Below are 24,674 nucleotides of genomic sequence, written 5' to 3' on the forward strand. Positions count from 1 at the left end.
CCTTCATTGCCTTGTGGTTGTTGGGTTTTTTTGGGTTTTTTTTTTTTCTCCTGCTGACACAGCAGCCACTTCCATTTTTAACGTTGGGGAGGGAGGGGAAAAAAAAACATGCCTCCTGGAAGGCCGGGAAGCTTGGAGGCAAACCGCTCCGGAGCGCGCCCGTTGGGCTCGGCGTCCCGGCAACGTCTTCGGCGACTCGTTCAAAGGGGGAAAAAAAACAAGCCGCCTCCCGCCCGAAAGCCCGCCCCCTCTCGCTCCTGATAGGCTCACCCGGAATAGCAACAAGCGGTGTCACTGGAAAGGGCAAAGCCCGGCCGCCTAGAAAGAGGGAAGGAAAGTTGCCCGCGGATCCCCTTGGCGATTCGCAGAGCCCTCCGCGCGCGCGCTCCTGTCCCCAGGGGTGCCATGCCCGGGGCCAGAGCGAGCGGCGCCGGGTTCGAGTCGCAGAGATAAGGCGTTGTGGCCGCCTGGGGGGGGGGGGGTCTCTCAGCCCCGAAGCCCCCGAGCGGGAGGCAGGGGGTCGGGCGGCGGGAAGGAGCCCTGTTGTTCCCACAGCCATGGGACCGGTACCCGCCACGGAGGACCTCGGCCAGCAAGCCCAGAGCATGAGCGGGGATGAATGCAGCCGCCTGCATAAGCTTCCGGCTCAAACAGGTAAAAAGCCACCTAAGAGTTGGAGGGGCAATTAGGCCTGCAGGGACAAGAGGTGATCACAATGTCCCGGGTTCAAGAAGTGTGGCTGCCAAGGGCACGAAAGGCATAGCCAGAAACCCGGAGATAAAGAGTCAACGTTTTTCTGAAGAATCAGCCCCTCAAGGAAGTGCAGTTGGAAGCATCTGCCTGAATACAGTATGTACAGGTTGCCCTATTGCCAATCCAGCCCCCCCCCCCCCGGGACAAACATGGAGGATTCTGGCTATTCTTTATCAGCCCCAGAACGCTGCCATGAGGTGGGATTAGCTAAAGAAAGAGGTTAGGTTTTAACATGTGTGGTTCAGTTTTCTACCCATTATACCACCACTCCCCCCCCCCATTCTCACACTTGCATGATGACTTTTTAAAAAAGAAAAGAAAACATTTTAGATTGTGTATTTCTGGGGGCCCTCCCCACCCTCCCTTTTCAGCAGCTCAGTCACTTGAGATATCACCAGATCCATTGTTGTGTAATTACAGTGGCTGCTTTGCTATTGGTCTTTACAGGATGAAAATAAAATTGGTGTCCTAAAGTCACTGGATCTCATTGCAATAGGCTTCTCTTCCATGGTTACTGGTGATTTCAGCTTTCCTTTCTAGGTACAGCAAGAATAATATAATTATTTTGGGAGGGAGAGAATTAAATCTCATTGTCCTTGTTATTACAGTTTCTTCATCCCAAGATGTCATCTATACTTGGTTTTTCACTGAGTTCCAAAGATGACCCAAAATAGCTACATGGGTTTACATATTTCTGTGTGGATGCTTAATAAAAGCATGGTGCTTTTTAACCAGCTGATCTTGAGCCATGATAGTTGAAAAGTGGGTTGAGACACGCACAGTGTCAGGGTCACCTGTGGATATTTTTAATATACACCAAAAGCAGAAGATGAAGACACACTTAGGGCTCAATCAGATGGACATTTGTCCTACTGTGTGATGTGCTGCAGGGCAGTTGGGTTGCTCTTTTTTCCAGCAGTCAAATGACATAATTGCTTTAGAAAACAGTCTGAGCCCAGGCTGGCCCTACCAACATCTTTATGAGCTCCTTTGAAGCAAACATCTATTTTTTTGGTGCAGGTAAGTTTGCTGTATTTTGGTCCATTCCAGTGTGTGCAATCACTGGAAACAGACTAAGAAGCTAGCCTTAAGCTGTCAAGGCTCCTTCTGCTGTCATTTTCCAGTGTTGTGAAGTAAGTGTGCCACTTCAAGATATCAGCAAATTGACCACTTCCCTTATATTTGGTGGAGGGGTAGGTGAAGTAAATTTTTCTTATTAAGCCACTTCACAATAGTAGAGATTGACAGTAGGAGGGGTTGAACTAAAAAGAGTTGCTTGAGGTCTGCATACCAATTGGAAGCGAGGGTCACACCAAATAGCATATCAAACCTCCATCCGACCATGTGACCTTATTTAGACCACACCAGCCTGCCCCAAAAGGGCCAGTGTAGATGACCCCTTACTTACATTCTAACCAGTGAATTTATAAAGGGCACCATCTCAAAAGGGTTCCAGGGCTGATCTGAGACATCCTGATGCCTGAGGTGGAATAGCAAGTGGATCTCCCAACCCCATTTCAAGTTACACAGGCCAGAATCCTAATACCGTGTTTTCCCGAAAATAAGACAGGGTCTTATGTAAATTTTTGCTCCAAAAAACCGCATTAGGGCTTATTTTCAAGGGATATATTTTTTCCCCATGTACAACAATCTACAATTATTCAAATAGTCATGTCATCTTCTGGTAGCTGCACAATGGTGGAGGGTGGGGTTTTACTTAACGGGGATTTATTTTTGAGGTAGGGCTTATATTAAAAGCATCCTGAAAAATCAGGCTAGGGCTTATTTTCAGGTTAGGTCTTATCTTCTGGGAAATAGGGTAGAGATCATGTAAAAGTTATGTAACTTGTTGCAGGTAATTGTTCCTGATTACCAAACTTCTGGAGTGTATGCAAATTGTGTGTTTGGCTCATGCACTCAATTGTACTACAGAGCTGCACCCCAGCACTTTGTCAGTCAGTCACAGCTGAACTATGCAAGATTTACATCAATGAGATTCTGCCCTTAGAATCCAAGCTCCTCTGAGTTATTTTGGCATAAGAAGCAGAAAATCCTACAAATAACTTTTCCTGAAGCTGAATGTTTGGCGTTGTGCATGACTTGTTACAGAAGCTATATACAAACATTCTTAGTACACTAATTTATAATTCAGCAGATCTCCCTAAATGTATTCAATGTGCAAAATATCAACCTTGGTTACAACAATATAGCAAGCAGCTGTATTACAGTAAATGAAGAATGTGTCTCAATCCATCTCTCTTCCAAATGAACATCTCCCCACAGCACCCTACTCTAAGACTCTAGAAAGTCTTGGATGATTAAAGAGTACCACAAATTATGAAAATAATGGTTGATACACATGGAAACTTTCCTGATTGAGCAAGTGCAAGGATTAAGTGAATATTTTTAGCTAATATGTCTGCTAAACCCTTGCCAACATACTAGAGTTTGCAAAGATATGCTGAAACGTTTGAAGTACCCGTTGTTTTTGTTATTGTTGAAAACATGCCTGGCTTCTAACACAACCAGTCCATTAAACAACTTATTCATGTATACTCAGAAGTAAGTGCAATTGTATTCAAAAGGTATTACTTCCAGCTAAGATTACTACTTTTGTGTTATTTTTCTTTTTGTCCCAAAAGAAATGCATTAGATGCAAATGCTTGTTGCTTGTTGATGCCTCTTCTCTCCTCCCACAGTTTCATTCTCACCTCATTAAATCCTGCTAGCCCAACTTTTCTAAGCGTCATAAATTCTCAGGTTGCTTAGAGGGTGAGGCTTTGTACATGGTCTTCCATGTTCAAAGAGGCCCTTTACTAGATTTTCTTACTGAAAGAGCAAGGTTTACAAGGCTTGATGAAGCTGACCTTCCTTTCTCTCTTCTAAAACTTTCATCCACAAGAAAACATGGGTTTCACAGTCACCTTCCATGAAGACTACTTTTGGGTGCTGTTGAAAGTCCTAAACCAAATTGCATGCCTCAGCTTCTTTTACTTTTAAATTTAAGTTTTGAAGGCTAAGCCAAATTGGTGAGATAGATTTTTAACACTAATGCTAAGGGTCATGTGTAGTGTCAGTGTCGAAACCAGCTGTCTGCCATTTCTGTTTCCGAGTGACCTGTCTCAAGCAACCTGAGAATTAGTAGCTCTTAATTAGACATGGGCACAAACCTCAGTTTGGAGGTCCGTGACGGTTTGTATGTATGGCACCACAGGTCGCAGTGTTCTCTTGCCTCCCTGGCTGGACCTGCCACTCACCAGCCAGTGCATGTTCCTTTCTTCCTCCTCTTTGGCTGTTTGATGAGCCTCCAGCAGGAGCACGGGCTTCCCTGCCTGCCTCCTTGGCTGATGCCCACTCAGACAAGGAGGCAGGACAGGCAAACCTTTGCTCCTGCTGGGGACTGGTTGAACAGTCAAAGAGGAAGAGAAGAGGTGTGTGCAACAGCTGGTGAGTGGGGGAATTGCAGGGGAAGGGAATGTGTTTGAAATGAGGATGGAACTTACTTAACAAGGCAAGAATAAAATGGATACCTGGGGGTTGCTGTTCTATGCACACTTCACAAGGACTAATCCTAATAAGAAGGATTTCTCATGAGAAGAGAAAACTCCCTGGAAAAGAGCCTAATGTTGGGAAAGAGTGAAGGCAAGAGGAGAAGGGGATGTCAGAGGATGAGATGGTTGGACAGTGTCATTGGAGCTACCAGCATGAATTTGACCAAACTCCGGAAGGCAGCAGAGGATAGGAGGGCCTGGCGTGCTCTGGTCCATGGGGTCACAAAGAGTCAGACATGATTTAACGACTAAACTTAAGGCAATTCAATTCCAAAAGTTATACCTTCTGTGTAACTTGGTAACAAGATTTCAGCCACTGACCAATAAAAGGAAATTATGGCTGTAATTAGCTAATATACACTTGGATAAGAAGGGGGTGGGAATTAGCTGTACACTGAGGATTTCTTTTTCTGTTATGTGAATTAACCAGTTTATGTGCTGAAGTAGATTTCCAGATACATGGGCAATTTTTCAGCAGTCACTAAAAAATTCATGAATTGCTTCATGTACCCATCAGTTGTGGGATAGCTAGTACAGTATCAGGCAAGGGAAGTGATTAGGCCATGAATGGTTAAAGTACAAAAAGGTGCACGAGAAGCAGAATGTGAGTAGCTACTTCTGCCTTGTGATAATAAACCATGTTTGTAGCTTTAAAAGACAGACTTTACCCTGGCATTGGAAAAATGATGACACATGCTGTTTATTAATCTCATATTTCACCTTCTTCATTTTCTAGTATTATTTTCTTCAATTTAATTAATAATAAAAAACAGTGCTTTCTGATAAGTAAAGTTTAGAGTCCAGAATCAAAATATAGCCTTCACTAAATAGGACATTACATAACAATACTTTGTGAACTGCTTGTGGAATGTACTAATGCAAGACAAGGCAGTAGCAGCTAGTTAAAATTATTTTAATAAGAATTTATATAAATTTGTAAAATCATCTGTTAGCAATTACAGCACGAGAACAAAATTGCAGTGTAAGTGTGAATTTGAAAAGGGGGCACAGCAAGCTCAGGTCATATGAGTAAAAGGTGAATCTAAATGCATATTTTATGAATATTAGAAAGGAAGACATGTTCTTCCTCTTATTTAGGCTATTTCTGGGCCAAAACAATTCCATCACTGCTCTACTGCCTGTTCTGTGGGTTGTTTTAATTCAGTTCCTTGTGCAAGAATGTCTCTATAGTAAAAAGTCTTACTGGAATTGTTATTTTGAATGGTTTAAATGAAAGAAAATCCTCTCCTGTTTCTGTTTGTTCCCATTTTGCAGAAAAGTAATTCTAGAACAGATATCCCTGGTTCTTTGTTGTGCTAAACCTAACAGATGGGAAATGCCTGGGGAAAAGGAGATATATCTTGATATTAGCAGGATATACTGTATAATTTACCATTGTCAACATTCAAAACTCCCTATAGTTTTGTTGTTCCAACTAGGAAATCCATGTTCTGGCAGGTTGTGAATATTAGTGCTTTAAAACAGGGCTCTCCAACCCCCCCAACCCCCCCGGTCTGTGGCCTGGTGACAGTCCATGGCCTGGCCTGGGCCGTGGAGACAGATAAAAAGGTTGGGGACCACTGCTTTAAAAGCTGATCAAATTACAGAGTTAATGTTCTCCGAGCTCTTTATACTTCTTTCAGACACACCATGCTCTATTGTATATCTAATCCACCAAATCCCAACAGGTTATGTTTTGGGACTTCCATTCATGACCCATTATACTGTGTGAAGCTCCATCCACTAGGATTACCAGATTACCAGAACCCATTTCTAGCCAACAAGGTTCTATTGTTAGTGGCACCTTGACATACCAGGTTTTTACCCTCCTGATTTTGTTTCTGAGTCACACAGCAGCTGGATATTTTTAAAATCAAAATATGCCACTCTTCATTTTTCCATAAATCAGATTTTTATAGACTTCTCCATTGATTTAACATGTTCCTTTGCTTGAGATCCTAGGCAAATATTGATCTATAAAGTATATTATTTTCTGATGCTGCCGAACTAACGTGATTACTTTCATGTCCTTTAATTCCAGGCTGTGGAATGCTTACTCTTCTGTCAAGTGCCACTGCTGCTATTAGTGGCTTTCTGATGGGCTATGAACTAGGAGTTATCTCTGGAGCCCTTCTTCAATTAAGTAGTATATTGACACTTTCATGCCAACAGCAGGAGATGGTCGTAAGTGCTCTTCTGATTGGTGCCTTACTAGCCTCATTGACTGGTGGAATCCTGATAGACAAATATGGGAGGAGAAATACCATCATGTTGTCATCTTGTTTACTTGTACTGGGAAGTCTGGTCTTGATCCTCTTTGCCTCATATGGGTTACTTATAGTAGGTCGGATTGTGATAGGTGTTTCCATTTCACTCTCCTCGACCGCCACATGCGTGTATATTGCAGAGATTGCACCCCAGCACCGAAGAGGCTTACTTGTATCTTTGAATGAACTTATGATCGTAACGGGTATTCTTTTTGCCTATGTTTCTAATTATGCTTTTGCCAGTGTCCCCCATGGCTGGAAGTACATGTTCAGCCTGATTATACCATTGGGGATCTTTCAGGCCTTTGCTTTGTATTTCCTTCTGCCTAGTCCTCGGTTCTTGGTTATGAAAGGCCTTGATGAGGCTGCTAGCAAAGTCCTTGGAAGACTCAGGACTACTTCAGACACTGCAGAAGAGCTTGCTATGATCAAATCATCCTTGAAAGATGAACACCAATACCATTTCTTGGATCTGTTTCGTTCCAAAGACAACTTGAGGACCAGGATGCTAATAGCAATCACTCTAGTGTTTTTTGTACAAACCACAGGACAGCCTAATATCTTATCTTATGCTTCTACTGTTTTGAAATCTGTTGGATTCCAGAGCAATGATGCAGCAAGCTTGGCTTCTACTGGGGTGGGAGTGGTCAAAGTGATCAGTACCATCCCCGCCACACTTTTTGTGGATAATATTGGAAGCAAGACATTTCTCTGCATGGGCTCATCCCTCATGTCGGTGTCGTTGGTCACTATGGGATTAGTGGTGCTTAATATACACATGAATGCCACTACAGTCTGTAAAAACCAATCCTTGGAAGACTCATTCCACGGGGTGGGAAAACTCACGTCCATAAATGAAACCTTGAAGGAGTTGTTTCCTGACATGGTGCCATCTAGCAGAAGCCCACAGTGGACGGCTGAATTTGCCAATACATTGGCACAGAACAGGACAGCCTTGGCAAGAGGTGCAGTCTCTCGCACAAGCCAAGCAGAATCAGATCTAGCAGCAGGACCTGTGGAAGTTCAACCAGTTCTGAAATGGCTTTCTTTGGCTGGCTTGCTTGTTTACGTTGCTGCTTTCTCCATAGGACTTGGACCAAGTAAGTAACTCGTGTTTTGTTTTCACCTTTTCTGTCCTTGATAAACTGTTTTGACTAAATAGTAAGAGTGTGAAGTGCTTACAGTGAAATCATTATGAGCAGTTAAAGTTCTCAGTTTACAGGAAAACCAAAACCCTACACATACATACACAGTTTTGTTTATTTGTCTGTGATATCATTAAAGCATAATTCTATTAGATACTGACTCTGTCAGGACATTGAGGAGGCTCTGGGCTACCATAGATGTGATACAGTTCATGCGGTTTGCCTCGCATTACGACGTTAATTCGTTCCAGCGAAATCACTGTAGAACGAAAACGTAAAGTGAAAATAAAAAAGCCATTGAAATGCATTAAAACCTGGTTAATGCGTTCTAATCGGCTAAGAACTCACCATCTAGCGAAGATCCTCCATAGGGGCGGCCATTTTTGGGTGCCTGTGCAGCGAAAAATGGCTCCTAAACACAGCGGGGAGCCATTTTGAGCACCCGGCGGCCATTTTGAAAACCTGACAATCAGCTGTTTTGATCGTCGGGAAGCGAAAATCGGTTCCCGAAACAGGGAACTGATCATCGTGCAGCGAAATTCCCCCATTCAAAATGTCATTTTGCAATCGCTTTTGCGATCGCAAAAACCTTGTCGTAATGCAGATTTGTCGTTAAACGGAGCGCCCGTCTTGCGAGGCACCACTGTATCTTTTTTTTTAGAATAACTAACAAATATGGTGAAGGTTCTAGATGGAGGAAAGCTTATACTACTTGCAGATTTCTTCTTGACATAGATACTAGGCTTGGAGGGTTCTAGATTGAGACTGCAGCAGTGGAAGAGGGTTAAGGCCTCCAGAAGTTACTTTGCTGGACTATAAATCCCAGGATTCCTGGGTAGTAACTGGGGGATTCTGGATGTTACATTCTAAAAGGTAACTTTAATTATAACTGATCATTTCTAATTTGGTGCTCAGAGCCTTTCTTGCAGGGTAAGAAGTGCAACATGCTGTTTCTGAGACAATGTAACATCCTTTGTCCCAGTAAAAAAACTACGAGTTACTTTTACTTGCTTTTCCTAAACTGTTGTTTGGTGGGAGGGGGGAGTCATTTTGGTGAATGCAAGGGGCAGCCTGGAGACATATTTTTTCCCATTTGTAACAATGTTTTGCAAAAAGGAAGTGAAAAATGCACAAGTGTTACTATATAATGGGAAGCAAGTTATTTTTTTAAAAGGCAACTATGTTGAACCAGTTACTTTAAAAAGTTTGGAATTGAAAACAGTTACTGCTATCACTACTTGCTGGTTTCCTGAGTAAAGGGATGACAACATGACTTTTTAACAATGGAGTGACCCATTGAACCATTGCTATTTTAGTGCCATGGCTAGTGCTATCATTGTGCTATCGTTCTTATTAAACTTTAATTATGCAAGGTGGCCCTTACATAAAATTGAAATCCTGTTTGATTTTTATTAGGACATTCACTGTTGTTTGAATTCGATCACTTATCTTTAATTATTTAAGGTGGACAGGGAATGTGTACTCCATCTAACTTGAAAATAAGTATCCTGTACCATTCAGTACAGCACGAGTACCTGTCTTGTCCTTCCCCAACAGCTATATAGCCTAGGAACTATGAGGCAGAGCCACCATGGAATATCTGGGGTATCTCTTCCTTCCATTTATAAAATGCTCTAAGAATCTGAAGATTTGAAATAGTTTTCAGGGGTGCAGCTACAGAGTAGGATACAAAAAACCCACATACATTTTCAGTTACTATTCAGTCCGCACATCTCATTGCTTATATACTGCCTCCTAGCTCTTAAAGCATTCTCTGGCAGTTTAATATTTAATTATGCAGGCTGGGTACTCAATTTACTGACCTTGGAAGAATGGAAGGCTGAGTGAACCTTGAGTTGGCTACCTGGGATTGAACCCAGATCATGAGCAGAGTTTTTGCTGTAGTGTAACTAACGCACCATGAGGTTAATCATAATCTTCACAATAAAGATTATTGTGGGGCAATAAGACATAAGACATAAGAAATTTATTTGTCATTGCGCTCACAAGTGGGTGCAACGAAACGAGGTGCTCTTCCCCAAGGTAAAACTGGACAACACTACAAAAAAAAGTTAAAATATACACAACTTTCACCATCCAAATATAGATACCCCGTTTTCTCTCAGCAATTAAAATTCCGCCAAAAACCTATGGCCCCGCATTTAAACTCAATACTGCACTTGGGTAAAAACTGTTCTTGAATCTGCTTGTCCTTGCTTTCAATACCCTGAATCTCCTTCCTGATGGTAATAGTTTAAAGAGCTGATATCCCGGATGAGAGGAGTCTTTCAGTATGTTAGATATCTTCCTCTTACATCTGTTCTTATACAATTCTTCCAAAGAGGGGAGTGAACAGCCAATGATGTTTTGGGCCGTCTTGATCACCCCTTGAATTGCCTTTTTCTCTGCCACTGTGCAGCTCGTGAACCATACACAGAGACAGTAGGATAATATGCTCTCAATCGAACTCCGATAGAAGGTGATTAACAAACTCTCAGTCAATTGTTGCTTTCTAAGACTCCTTAGAAAATACAACCGTTGTTGTGCCTTCCTGATTAACGCAGCAGTGTTTGCACTCCAAGTCAGGTCATTTGTTATGATAGTCCCAAGAAACTTACATTCAACCACCTGTTCCACACAAACTCCATCTATATACAGTGGCTGAATGTCTGCTCTTTTTTTCCTATAGTCCACTATGAATTCCTTGGTTTTTTGGATGTTAAATAAAAGATTGTTTTTTTTGCACCAGCGGGATAGCTGTAATACCTCGTCCCGATACGCAGACTCATCATCCCCAGAGATAAGTCCTACTAGTGTAGTATCGTCTGCAAATTTGATAATCCTATTACTGGGATGATTATTGGTGCAATCCGATGAATAAATGGAGAACAGTAGTGGACTAAGACAATAATCTGAGGGTGTGATCACATGGGAAAATAGATCACTTGTGGAGCAGTCCAGTGCAATCTATTTCCCGGTGATCACATGATATTTAGGGAATTCCACTCCAACCTGGTCCTAATCCATGCCCAAGCTGAAATTTTTGGTCCAGCTGTAGGGTAACTATATTTCTGAGCAGGGCTGGAGCAATTCCCAGACAGATGGGATCTCTACCTGCAAAGTGACTTTCCAATGCAATCAGGCGCTCTCCTGGAATCTCTAGTACAAAACTAAACATTTCTACATGAAACTCCAATTCCATTGATTATTTGGGAAAAGTTAAGACAGGAGGCCTGGCGTACTCTGGTCCATGAGTCATGAACAGTCGGACACGACTTAATAACTAAACAACAGCAAAGGCTTTATAGCATTGAATGAATGTTATAAATGAATACCGAATATGTATATATGCCCCATTTCTTTTTTTGAAACCCTTGTGCAAGATACTAGAAACAAACAAATGAGGAGCCCGCAACAAAAATTTCCTTTGTATTCCTGGGCTGCACAAAATGCTCCTGTTCAAAGACCCAGTCAGCCTTGGACAGGAGTTTTGTAGTGATGTCCTGGCCTACAGAAAGATTTTTTCTTTGTTACTTGTAAAACACTACAGTATATCCCATAGTACTTTTCATATAGTGTGGAAGGCTTCTTTTTAAGTCTAATGGCATCAGTCTCTCTGACACTAATCTTCACCCTCCTAAGAGCTTATTATCAGAGAGTTGCCATCTTGCTGCTCTTTTGCAATTGTTCTTATCCATAAGCTTAACTGATAAATTCATACTGCCTACCTGACTTATGGTTCCTTTAGAATTTTCTCCCATTCCCTACTAGAGAAAGAGTTTCTTCCCTCTATAGCAGAGTGGGCTGCACACAGCCTTGCTTTCACCCTTTCTGAAAAACAAACAAAACAAAACAAAAAAAAACCCTCACTCTGCCACAGCCAGTGAATTTACACTTTCATTTTAAAACAAAGTGTGTGGAGAGCGCATTCTTTTGTTGTTGTTGTTGTACTTTACCAGCAAGTTGGTTTTTTTATCCTGTCCTCAGAAGCTTCCTGGAAACCTCAGCACCCTGTTTTAAAAACAAATTTGTTTTGCTGCCACCACTTCTTCAAAATTCAATGGGGCAGTGGCAGGCAATTGAGCACTGGTTAATCCAGGTGAAACACTGATTTCCCCCCTCTCCCGCTTAATTAGTTCTGTAAGTTCTGGAAGCTTGTAGGTCTTGATTAGGCCATCTTTTCAAGCTTCATAAAATGCATCAATTTTAGCCTCCTGTTGGTAGAAGAGCTTTGGATCCAGTGGATGCCTATGTTAACAAAAAAAGGAGACCCCATTTTTAACCTATTTCTTCCTTCCTCTGTCCCATAAAAATCTCCAGAGAGTGGAAGGCCTTGCAGCTCATCACAGTAAGTGACTGCAGGGCAGAGAAAAAGTTCCCTCTTCTTCTGTTAGTAAAGCCTCCCAACTAGGCCATCTGAGAAAAAAATAGGCTCTCCCTATTTGTGCAAGGAAGCTTCATATATGGGCCAAAATGACAGCTGAGCAGTGAAGTAGCTGCATTTGGTGCTGACAAAAAGTTATTTAAAGTGGAGGAAAGACAAATAGATTGTGAGAAGCTCCAGGAGAATGTCTCTTGAGCCAGAAGAAAGGGCATTAAATTGGTAGATGACGTTCCGTGCATACAAGCAATAAGTGAGGCAGGATCAGGGCAAAAAAGAACTTTGCATAAACACTGTGGGATCTGAGCTGGCAATGACGGGGCAAGAGTTTTTTGGGTCATGGCAGATAACTTGGTGAAAATGTTGTCCCACTGTGCAGATGCTGCAAATAAAGGCAAACTCAGCTACACCACAAAAAGAAATTCATGAGAGTAGAATTCCCTGCTAGTAGCAATGCTGCGTAGGAGAAGATTGCACCAGTGAAACATCTGATGGGCGGGTAGCCAATAAAGGCATAAAGCCTCTGTTAGGAAACAAGAGGGCAAATCCATCCACCCCAAACCTGGACATGTTTGAAGAACTGTTTATTACTCCTCTCATAGAATCTTTGTCACATTTGCTGTGATGCAGCAGAGGAAATACACCCTTGTTTCCAGAATGAGCAGCACTAGTAAGTACTGTCAGGTTCTATCTGATCTGAAAGCAAAGCAGCTGAAGGCCAAACAAGAATAGGCTTGCCTTATTGCTAAATAATCTTGCTTTGTGAAAGGAAACAAGTGGACATTTTGCTTCTCCTGTGCATTTTGTTGGCAATGTTACTTGCCTCCAATACTCAGCTACCATGAAGCACATCTACTGTATAAAACAGGAAAAAAAGGGAAAAAAAAGAAATTGGTCATTTCTTTAAAAACAAAACTTTTCATTTCATCACCATTTGATTACCTCCTGTTTTCTGTTTGAAATTAAGTGCCACGTTCAAGTGCAGAACTATACCTATAGTTCTGAATTCCCAGAGAAGTCTGCAATGTTGAATTTATCCTTATTCTTTCACCAGTCCCCTCTCCCCATCCATTCTAGCAAGTAAAATTTTAGCCTTGTTTATGAGCAGTTTTAATGAAGATTGATATAGAGATAGGTGGACATTTATAGTCTGTCACTGCATTAGTCTGACATCCCTCTTTGAAACTTCAGGGGTTTCTTCCACATTTGACTTTTGTAAAACCAGAAGTACTTTCCATCCAGAATCTAAAGAAAACCACAAATTTAGATATTTTCTTCCAAAATGAATGAAAAAGATGCAGACTTATCTTCAGCCTTTAGAAGCAGAGCTTAGGATTGCTATTTTAGAGTGAGTATTGGCTTTCGGAGACTGTGGGGACAGTGGGAAAGTAGACAGATAGAGAGACACCCCCCCCCCGCTCCACAGCTTCTGTGGTTTCCCTGCCTGTCCTTATCGCCTGCCATTGCCCTCCACCACATATTAATACATAGGGGAAATTACCATATAAACTTCCTTTTTGGTTCGCAAGGAACACACTGTGTGTGGGGAGATTTGCTGTCTTTTGCTTGTAGTGTAGGCCTGTCATTCCAAGGGCCATTTCTTTAAGAAACCCTTACAACAGTAGCAATACAAGATGTGAGAAAGGAAATTACCGTATTTTTCTCTCCACAAGACGCACCTTTCCATAAGACACACCAATTTTTTGGGAGAAGAAAACAGGAAAATATAATCTGTTTTCTTCGCTCCATAAGACACACAGACTTTCCACCCCCCTGTTTTGTGGGAAAAAAGTGCGAAAAATACGGTAGTGCCTTCTTTTCAATGAGCAAAGACCAAAGGTTTCTTTCTGGCCGTGTTCAACTTCTCCGAGTGGTGGAACAGGTTATACAGTTTCCCCTGCTCTGTTGTTGTTCTTTAGTCGTTAAGTCGTGTCCGACTCTTCGTGACCCCGTGGACCAGAGCACGCCAGGCCCTCCTGTCTTCCACTGCCTCCCGGAGTTGCGTCAAATTCATGCTGCCCTACACCCAGTTAAATAATGATAACAAGAGACTAGTCTGCCTAGTTCTAAGGTTTGATTCTCCATTACTTTATTATCTTGTTGCCCATTCAAGGATGCTGTAGATGTCCTCTCTGTGATATAAATATTACCCTGTAAATCAGGAGTGGAGAAACTTAGGCCCTGAGGCCAAATCTGGACCTCCTGAGTTCACAGTGTGGCCACCAGGACTTCCCCAGAGTGCCGTGACACTATCATTCTGTGGTTATTCCTCTTTTATACAACCCTTTTCTCATTCTAAAAGGAATGAGATGCCTCTCCTAGTTACAGACAGCTAAAATTCATTGGTACTTTGCATTTTGCTTATATTAAGCTAACATTTCCTGGAAGTTTTGCTTTTTTTTAATTTGGCTCCACTAGCATGTGGCCTCTGAAAACTTTTCTGAAATTTATTTTTGCTCTCTGACTGAGAGAGGTTTTGCATCCTTATTCTTACTGCTTAATTTAAGCTATACCATTTAATACTGTTTGCTTACCCCCCCCCCCTCAACATAACTGCCTTTTAATTAGTTGGTTTCCTTGTGAAACACATTTTTCCATTTTTTAGTTAAGGCTTTGTAATGGGTTTTTGACAAACGGCAAGGAAAAGTTCTCTTTCTACTCAGGACTCCCTAAGCCCTGTTATCATGTTTCAAGCCACAGCAATAACAACAATGGCATGCTGTCAATTCAGCTGTGACTTAAGCAGACTCTTCTGAAGGTTTACAGTTCCCTTCTAGAGACACTGTGGGATTGTGCTGTTTGGTCAAGGTTACACAGACTGGCCATTCTCCCTGAGACACAGTAGGGAATTGAACTTCCCACCTCTGGCTATGCGGTATACAACTCGCTGAGCTGTCCAGGGAAAGTTTAAAAGGGAGAACTCAGGATGAAGCTCAACTAATTGAAGAATAGGACCTTAGTTTGGCAGTCCCTCTTACTTAAACCAATAAAGATGTCCTACATTAGAAGAAGTGCAGTTATTCTTGACACAAGCTGACCGTGAGTTTGTGGTGGAAGCTAAGGGAAAAAAATTTAAGCAACATGTTGACAGAAGTCTACCTTTAAGATCTGCCAGCGAAACATGTGATGCTCTACCACTACTAACAGTAACAAAAGTTCCCCATCCCAGTACCATCTTTAACTAGAAAAGATCAATGTGTTCTTCAAGACTTGGGTACAGTTCTATGAAGAAGGGAAGTCCAGAACATAATATTGCTTGAGGCAAGGGAAAAGATAACATATCCCTGCATTCCATGCCAACCAGCTGAACCTTGTTCCAACATTGACCAGTGAGACAGGTTCCTTTTCCACACCTGAGGGTGGCATGTTGGTTTAGGGGCTGCTGCAGAACAGCCTGTGCAACACATGCAGCCCTGTTCTTCAAGAGAATGGAATGGCCAAGAGGAGGGCTCAGGAGGAACAGCTTCAGTGGGGCCCCTCTTCTGTTGCCCAGTCATCTGAGGTGATTGCTAGATTCTGCCTAATGGTAAGAGCAGCCTCTAGTAGGAAGAGGAATGAGGGTTACTTGTAACCTCTCTGGCTTTGGTTTATTCACTGTTGAACTAACTTCCACTGCAGCAATAATTGGCTCTACCTTCATACAGGACAGCTTCCTGTTTTCTATCCTCCTTCATTCCACTATTTATTTCATGTACTGATCTTGTCTTTGAAAATATGTTTCATGAGTCAATCACTTCCACCTTTGCCTCTTCAAGAAATTTTGCTCTCATTATTTAAGGGACAATCCCATTCTTTATAATTTCTTATCTTGTGTCATTTCTTAATAAATGATTTCCTTTGGAGGCTTTCAGGAAAAATGATTTCCTTTGGAGGCTATGCCTCATTCATTTATAAACTGTTAAATCTGCCTGATTGTTTTTGTACACAGTGTATCTCCAAAAAGTAACTGAAACTATCATGAGCTCTGCTTTTTAAAACCTGCTTTTACCAGGCTTCTCTGCTTACTGGGCAAAGAAGAAAACATAAACAAACCAACTTAATTCTTCCTAGTGTCATTAACATTGCAGCCTTGTAGCTGAACCTGTTAAACATTGCAAAAATTAAGGTCAAAGAGAAAATTCTTAATAGATGCCTCAGGTATATGTTTGGCAAGAGAACATATATGCTCCCTTATTAGCAAATGTACTTAACTCAGTTAAGCCAATGGAAACTTTAGGTGAGGACACTGGCTGAATACTTGTTTTGAAAAGAATCCTCCAGAGGAGATTTTGGATGAAACGAGTTACCAGCAGTGTAGTTTGTTTGATACCCACCAGAGACTATTCCTTTTACAAGAAATGTAATAAGGGGTCAGGATACTCTTTTGCTGGCAACAAGAAGCAAGTTTCTCCACATTACTCAATTGTGGACTGCCCTTTCCTCTCCCAACAATTGACGTTTCTTTCATGTTTGCTTTTTCTTAAAACAAGCATTACTGGATCCATAGGTCTACAAGTTCCTGGAAATGACACCACCAGTAGCATGTCTGAGAGGTTTCCTGGAGCACTTGCAGTCTTATAAAGAAACTCTGCCTGTGTTAACAGCTTCAGTCTCAGTTGTGATGAGGAAAACAGAAATAAGACATTTTATTTTAAGAAAAGTAAGGAAAGCAGGAAAAACTGGTATTTTAATAAAAGGAAGAAGAACAGAAAGAAGAGTAATTCAGTTGTTGGTGGAGGAGTATCGGCAGTCTCTTTTGGGTTGGGGGGGAATTTTCTGACACTGGGAAACACGGGGACAAGAATACCACTATTATCACATCACTGTGATAATAAAAACAGACAGTAGAAATAGCCAGTGATCAGGGCTGAAATAATGTAAATATTGCAAAGAGGAGATTGGAGCTGTTTCTGAAATCTGACTTTAGAATAATCCCTTGCATAGATGTGGAAGATTAGTTGCAAGCTAATTTGCATTCTCCCAACCATGAGAGAAATTCCAGCTATGACACTTAGATACTTGGAGTTAGCTAAAGATTTCCCTTTTCTAATGTCTGTTTCTAGCTTGACATACAACAAAATGGGTTACATCCATGGTGTCCATTCACGGTTACAGTCAAAAACTGTTGTTTGGGTAAAGTGACAAGGAACAAAGCAGGTGAAGTTCCAGGCTTTGCTTGCCAAGGTCACAAAGAGGCACTCTGTACAGGCTAGCTTGGAATGTAGCTTAGAGGCATATAAGAAGAAAGCCAGAGAGCAGGAACAGAGCTAGGTTTGTTCATTGGAACAGAGACTATAAGCTACTTTATTTCCATGTATCAGTCAGAATTAAAGTGTTCCATAACTGGCCTCCTGATGAAGGTATTACAACTACATTCCATCCAAATGCAGTCTTGACTCACATTTGATTTGACAAAGTAATAACATGATGATTGTATAATCCATGGCTGTTTTGCTATGATTACCCTTGGTCATTTTTAATCAAATATTGGTATGTGGTGCATAAAGGGCAGGTACTAAAATGTAGCTTGGTAACTGAATGAAGATGGAAAGCCAAATACTGTGTCAGGCGAATGTTCTTGTTGATCAGGGAGTTGGCCCTAGTACTGTATTTGTTTGCAGCTACTAAATGTTCATTATGAAACCATGGCATCTGATTACTGATATGACCCAATAGGCATGATCCCATTGGGGTTATTGCTGCTGCTTCTCAATAGAAGAAGAAAAAATGTGTTCTAATCGTGCATGAGGACCCCCATCATGAATTACCAGCTACGATTGGTGGTGAATATATCTTCCTTAGAAAGGCTTGTATAGGAACCTGGCCAAATTGAATAGGTTTTAATGGAATGCAAAGGTATGAAATTGGGGTTGAAATATTTGAAGCTGCACCAGATTACTGTTAGGTAACCCTATTAAGATTTCAGGAGAGATGAAGACATGACAGTTTGGAGCAGGAAAAAACAGGAGCTCTAATGGCAAGTTGAAGGCAGCAGGAAAATAGGAGGGCCAAATATGAGATGGGTTGTCTCCATAAAGGAAGCCATAGCCTTCCGTTTGCAACACCTAAGCAGGGTCGTTAATGATAGGGCAATTTGGAAATCAAGCATAGGATTGGCATAAATCACGAGGTGACTTGACAAAATATAACAACAGAATGGTAATTTAAACATGTACAGTGTTTTATTTGGATTGAGGTTTGGTGAAAAGCCAGCCACATCATCTGATACAAGCAAAAGGTATTCTTAATTTACTATTAAAATTATGTTTGTTTTATTTTACTTTTAATTTCAGTGTCTTGGCTGGTATTAAGTGAAATATTTCCTGGTGGGATAAGAGGAAGAGCAATTTCTCTAACCTGTAGTGTGAATTGGGGTCTTAATCTCCTCATATCTTCAACTTTTCTGACTATAACAGGTAAGGATGGTATGGCTCTAGCGGAGTGAACATTGAATGCCTCTCTGACTGTGATTGTCTAAAAAGGAAGAAATAAATCTAGTTGTCGGCAACATCCACAGGGAAAAGTTTCCTCGTATTGGGTCTTGTCTTAAGTTGCCAGGTTAGCAGCCTCCTATTCATTGAAATTTCAAGACCAAAAGGTCGCTCCCAGGCTTTGGAAAGCCCTGCCTTGAGAAGCCAGGTTGGCCCCCTTCCCTCTTGTCCTTCTGTTGTCAGGCAAAGAAGACCTCCCTCTTCAGGCAGGCTTTCAAGTGGTAAGTGTCTCAGGGATGTTTGTTAACTTAAGGATTTTTAAATGTTTTTAAATTAGTATAGCTTTAATTGTTTTTAATATCATATTTATGTAGTATTTTTTAAATTCTTGTTTGTTTTATAATGGGGAGAGAGGCAGCATATACCATGTTTCCCCTAAAATAAGACAGGGTCTTTGTAGCGGAATCCAAAAAGGTGATGTCATTCCTGCCTGTCCATCACACCAGCAAAGGGGGAGGAGCCAAGGATAGAGCAGAAGGGGCGGAGCTAAAGTGACAGGGAGTTGAAGGGACAGTTAGGGACAGTTAGAGTTAGAGAGAAATAGAAAGAGTCAGGGACCAGAAGATGTAGAGAGAGTGTTAGGGTTTAGGAATAGATCTAAAGGAATAGAAGAAATTGAAACGTTAAAAGACACATTGAACAAGCAGGAATGAATGCACAAATGCTACTTGAAAGATATTGATTAAAACATACAATACTGTAGTTCTGAATATAAATGATTGAATACATGATCTAATATACATGAACACCTGAACCAACTCATATTTGATTTTCCTTATGATTTGTTCAATAATAAAAGAATAACTTAATCATAACCCCTGCTTCCTAAGTCATATGACCCTTTGGGGTGGCAGCTCCTGTGTGGGACTTGAAGTGGTATTAGGAGAATACCTGGTGGCAGCGAATAAAGAGCATTTTTACCTGTGTAGAGCCCAAGAAAATAAGGGCCACAAAGGGTTGATCACCACAGTCTTTTGCTCCAAAATGCATTAGGGCTTATTTTCAGGGGACGTTTTATCTTTTTTTGATGTACAACAATCTACATTTATTCAAATACAGTCATGTCATCTTCCGGTTGCTGCACAAGGGTGGAGGGCAGGGTTTCGCTTAACTGGGGCTTATTTTTGGGGTAGGGCTTATATTACAAGCATCCTGAAAAATCATACTAGGGCTTATTTTCAGGTTCGGTCTTATTTATGGGGAAACAGGGTACATACATACATACATACATACATACATACATACATACATACATACATACATACATACATACATACATACATACATACATACATACATACATACATACATACATACATACATACATGGGAAAGGCCTTGGTGATGTCACAGAGGTGGATCAGGCAACAGTTGGGAGGCAGAACTGTTTCTGGGGCAAAAACTGTAGAAAATGTGTACAAGGCACTCTGTTCCTCACCTTATTCCCAAATGTATGATGAGAATAAGGCGTTCACCCCACTGGCTCTGTCCCCAGTTCCCTGCCCTCACTTCCAGCTATTTAGTGCAATACTGTTGTTGCAAAAATATGAGTACAAAACCTTTTGTTCTGACTGGGTGAGTTGAGGAGCTAGTTGGGAATGAGATGAGGTTTTAAAGCCACCTGCTGTACGCAGATGAGACTTTATGCACTTGCTATTCATCCTGAGATTTGTCCCTATGTTTGAAGACCTCTAAAAATCATAACATTCCCTGAGATTTCAGTTGGTACCCTGATACCCGGTGAATAAGCCATTCTTGCATTCTTTTTAGTTTTGTGAGAATCGGAATTGACGATATAATGAGGGAACTGGCATCTTGCATGCAAAGTCTTCATTAACCCTCCACTTCATATTTGCTGGCAAGATGCTTTTAAGACACTCAGAGCCATTTTTGCACAGAATCAAATCAATGGTGCATTGCGCTTTGGGATCTCTTATGGCTCCTACTGCTCTCTCTCACTCTGTCATACATACACACAGAGAGAGAGAGAGAGAGAGAGAGAGAGAGAGAGAGAGGCACTTCTCTCACTTGGCTACTTCATTCCTCAGGCGTATTTGAGAGCAGGCATGTCTGACAGATGGGAAGACTAGCTGTGTGTTAGTTCAAACTTTCATATTGGCTTTGTCAGAGACTGAAAGCCTGATCTTCATGGTTATAGTTTTAGTGTGAACACCCTAGAGATTCTCTGTGTTCAGTGGCCACACCTGTAACCCTTCATAACCCTTCAGGAGGCAGATTATTCAATTTTGTCATGTTTGTAAAATTAACATGTGGTAAAATAAATGAGTGTTCCAAAGCTATTTGAAGATTCTCTCTCTATGAAGGATACCCACTAAAATGCAAAAGCACAAAGAGAAGCCTCTACCCTGGCCTGTTTTTGTTTTTTCTGGTGTTTTTTTTTTAAATAGAGCTTTTTACTGTAGAATTTGGGATCCAAGTTGGTAGCTTAAACACGTAAAGGAAGTGTCATGGTTTCCATTCCTGGACATGTTAATTTCTATTTTCCCTAGCTGCATTTTTTCCCTACATTTCCTTAGAAACAATGTCATTGAAATGGCTAGAACAAATGTCTTCATGGGCGGGGGAGTGCTTTGTGTAGAGGCATTTAAACTCGCTTGATTATTCTGCCAATGTGTGTGTGCTTGTGCATGTATGCCAGCTAAACACAAAGTTACAGAATGTACTGATTTTTATGCTTGATAACCTGTGTGTTCTTACTTGATTTAAATTACCTGTAAAAGGTCTTGTGACAACCTCAAGTAGCCTATCTAAGGAGCCTGAAAACAATGGCCATAAAATGTTTGACAGTAATGACCGTCTTTTTTCCTTTCATTTCTTAGATCTAATAGGCTTACCGTGGGTATATTTTATTTATGCTCTGATGAGCCTAACAACGTTAGCCTTTGTCATCATATTTATACCTGAGACAAAAGGATGCTCCTTAGAGCAGATATCCATTAAACTGGCAAAAGAGTAAGTATGAACAAAGCTGTGCTTTTTGCACCGCATTACTGTATCACTATAATAAGAAGTTATTCAGATGTGAAAGAGTTGTGTTATAATGTTCCTGTGCTATAAAGGATGCCGGCAGTGGTTGGGAAGCTTGAATATTTCTTCCTCCCAGTGGCTTCAAGAGAGGATGCTTCTCTTAAACAGGCGGGCCCTGCCATCTAGTGGGCGAGTGAAACAACATGTTGGAAGGAGAGCCAAGAACTCATCCACCATCTCCAGCTATTTATCTTTCTTCTGCCTCAAAACCCCAATATAAGGTTATAAGCATAATGGACAGAGCAAGACCTCTTCCATTGTGACCTCATTATTATCAAGTCTAAGGGGGTGACTGTTTTGATTGAAAATATGATGTTTCAGATTTCTGAATGCCAATGCAACGTGATTAAACCCTAGAACTCCAGAGCTGCACAGGGATCCTATGGATCATTGAGTTGAGTCCCTGTCAAGAATGCACAGTGGGAATCAAACTCCCAACCTCTTGATTCTCAGCTAAAGACTTGAACCTCTGAGCTGTCCAGCAGCTATCCTAGTTTTGTGCAATTCATGCAATTTGCATTATTTGAATAAATATCATCTTCCCAAATGTGAAAACTAGTTGAGACTGGTAAAGAATATCTCACCTACTTGCAGATGGGGGGGAAGTCCTTTCTTGTGCCAAGTGAAGATTGGCACCCCAATTATATCTGCAAATACATAGATTATACTCTATGCTTTGCATAATTTATTGGGCAACACAGATGGAGATGAAACTTTTCAAATCAGCTGCTAAAATCTCAGGAAAAAAGATATGCTATTTTACTATCCTCTAATTGGCTTACAAATGCCTGCTCATGATGGTAGTAATAATTAATCCAAAATTGACAGCTATAAAGTTGGCTTTATACATAGAAATAAATTCTGTGCCCGTGATGCACTGTGACAAAAGACACACACCCATTCCCATCGTTATACTCTGATTTCACAGTTGTTTGTACTGTCTATAGCAGTGGACCTTGGGTCCCCAGATATTCTTAGCCTATGACTCCCAGATATCCTGGCTAGCACAGCTAGTGGAGTTGCCCCCCAGGAACCTCTGGGGACCCAAGGTTGGGAACCACTAGTCTATAGGTACAGACATACTAATTTGAAAAACAACAACAGTAATACTTCAACATGCTTCTTGTCTTCCAGAAAACACACAAAGAATGGCCTCTGCTGGATGGGCCAACCACAGGATCACCTGATAGAATCAACTATAGAGCTTTCAAATAAAGAGGGTCATGAACGTTTCTACTAGACTGAAGCTGGTGAATGTAAACAATGCTAGAAAAGCTGGTTTTCTCCAAGGACAAGATAGTTGAACATGCAAATGTTTCAGCTGTATTCTTACACTTACCTTTACTATAAATTAGCTTTCCTATACTTTGTAGAATGAACGTGAGAAAAGAAAGATTTTTGCACATAGTAAGCACAGAATATTACCTTTGTACTATGGTAGGGCACTGATAAAAAATTAGAAATATTGCACACAATATCAAAGATATAAAAATGTGTGAGAACAGATTATTATTATGTATATTAATATAGAGAATGTGCTGTTACTTAAGAAACTAGTCTCCCCAGAAATGTTTAGTTAAGCCTGCTCCAACCACTCTCTTTAAGGCTTCCTAATCAACCTCTTTAAAGTGACGGTATTGACGCTCTAGCCAAATTGGTGAGGACTTGCTCCATATTTTATTTCTATTAACTGTTGAAATGGATTTCAGAAATTGTTTAGATTTAGTGAAACTGAACAAAATGTCACACTTCAGATCAGGTTAGATCATTATAAGCAGTGTCGCTTTGAAGTGAAGTATATTATTTGGGGAGATACTTGCATCCACAAGCAAGGCTGAGGTGGTTTCAGGGCGCCTACACCACACCTCAAGTGACCCTATTTGGCCCTTCCTCCCTTTGAAGCAAAAAGAGAGAGAAAGAAATAACAAAGATCCCCCTCCTTGTCTCCTCTTGTCTCCTGTCTATGGTGGAGTAGGAGGTTTTCAATTATTAGAATTCTTTCTGAGTGGCATCAGTGCTGCCTAACAAGGGCTTAAAATAAAAAGAAACCTCTGCTTCCTCAGGAGAGTGGGAGTAAGTTTTTATTTTCACAAAATTATGAAGTGGCTTAAGCAGAGAGTTTCAAGCCATCCGCTTTGGTTCAGTTCCAGCAATCACACATGCTGAGACAAAACCAAAATGGAGTGATCCTGCCTGCATCAAAAAGCACAGTAGCCCATGACAAACACTCAAAAGGTGTGAGTAGATGTGGATGAAGGATGGGTTAGTTTGTGTTACCCTCTACGTCATGTGGTTGTCAGGAGAAAAAAAAGAGGGACCTAGCTGGTCCCCAAACCAGGTCAAACTTTGAGACCAATCACCATGTCTCACCCTTAGTTTAAGCCAGGAAGAAAATGTTTCCGATCTTTTCCTCTCAGTCACAGGTGAAGAGTGAGGAGCACGTAAATCTAAGGCTCTGCAACACATTCTTGTAGTACTAAACTATGATTTAGTATTACAGCCAATTTAGTATTACATTCAAAATAGGCTTCTGTTCTGTGCCTTGAAAGCTAGGCAAACTTCAATTTTTGGTACTATTAACTTGGCAAACTTAATCCTAGTTTTTAACATTAAGCCTAGGCAAACTTGAAATGTTAGTGTCTTACATTAAAATCAGCATTAGAGTTACTCTAGAAAGGATGAAATAAAATCAAGTACAGTAGGACCCCCTATCCACAGGATCAGTATCCACTGATTCAATTATCTACTGCCTGAAAATACTAAATAGCTCCCCCCACCCATATTTACTGTACAGTGGTGACTCGCATTATGACGTTAATTCGTTCCAGCGAAATCGCTGTAGAACGAAAACGTAAAGCAATTTTAAAAAGCCCATAGAAACGCATTAAAACCCGGTTAATGCGTTCCTATGGGCTGGAAACTCACCGTCCAGCGAAGATCCTCCATAGCGCGGCCATTTTCGCTGCCTGTGCAGCGAGGAATCCGTCCCAGAAAATAGCAGGCGGCCATTTTGTTTACCCGATGGCCATTTTGAAACCGCCGATCAGCTGTTAAAAAATC

At 41.2% G+C, this 24,674-nt stretch overlaps 1 protein-coding gene across 1 annotated transcript; it reads left to right on the plus strand.

The window, feature by feature from the left end:
- Positions 1-416: 416 nt before the first annotated feature.
- SLC2A12 (solute carrier family 2 member 12) lies at positions 417-24,632 on the plus strand. Its single transcript, XM_072996467.2, has 5 exons — positions 417-654; positions 6,346-7,671; positions 18,370-18,492; positions 21,407-21,539; positions 22,749-24,632. The coding sequence occupies exons 1-5, from the start codon at positions 558-560 to the stop codon at positions 22,852-22,854; spliced, it is 1,785 nt and encodes a 594-aa protein (XP_072852568.2). The 5' UTR covers positions 417-557; the 3' UTR covers positions 22,855-24,632.
- Positions 24,633-24,674: the final 42 nt, after the last annotated feature.

Source organism: Pogona vitticeps, chromosome 1 (assembly GCF_051106095.1).
Source record: "Pogona vitticeps strain Pit_001003342236 chromosome 1, PviZW2.1, whole genome shotgun sequence".
In the NCBI taxonomy this organism is placed as follows: domain Eukaryota; kingdom Metazoa; phylum Chordata; class Lepidosauria; order Squamata; family Agamidae; genus Pogona; species Pogona vitticeps.

Excerpts from the sequence above, each read along its gene's own strand:
- SLC2A12 (XM_072996467.2), top strand. The coding sequence starts at position 558 with ATGGGACCGGTACCCGCCACGGAGGACCTCGGCCAGCAAGCCCAGAGC. Across the intron at positions 18,493-21,406 it reads AACTTTTCTGACTATAACAG|ATCTAATAGGCTTACCGTGG; the intron begins GTAAGGATGGTA and ends TTCATTTCTTAG. Across the intron at positions 21,540-22,748 it reads TCCATTAAACTGGCAAAAGA|AAAACACACAAAGAATGGCC; the intron begins GTAAGTATGAAC and ends CTTGTCTTCCAG.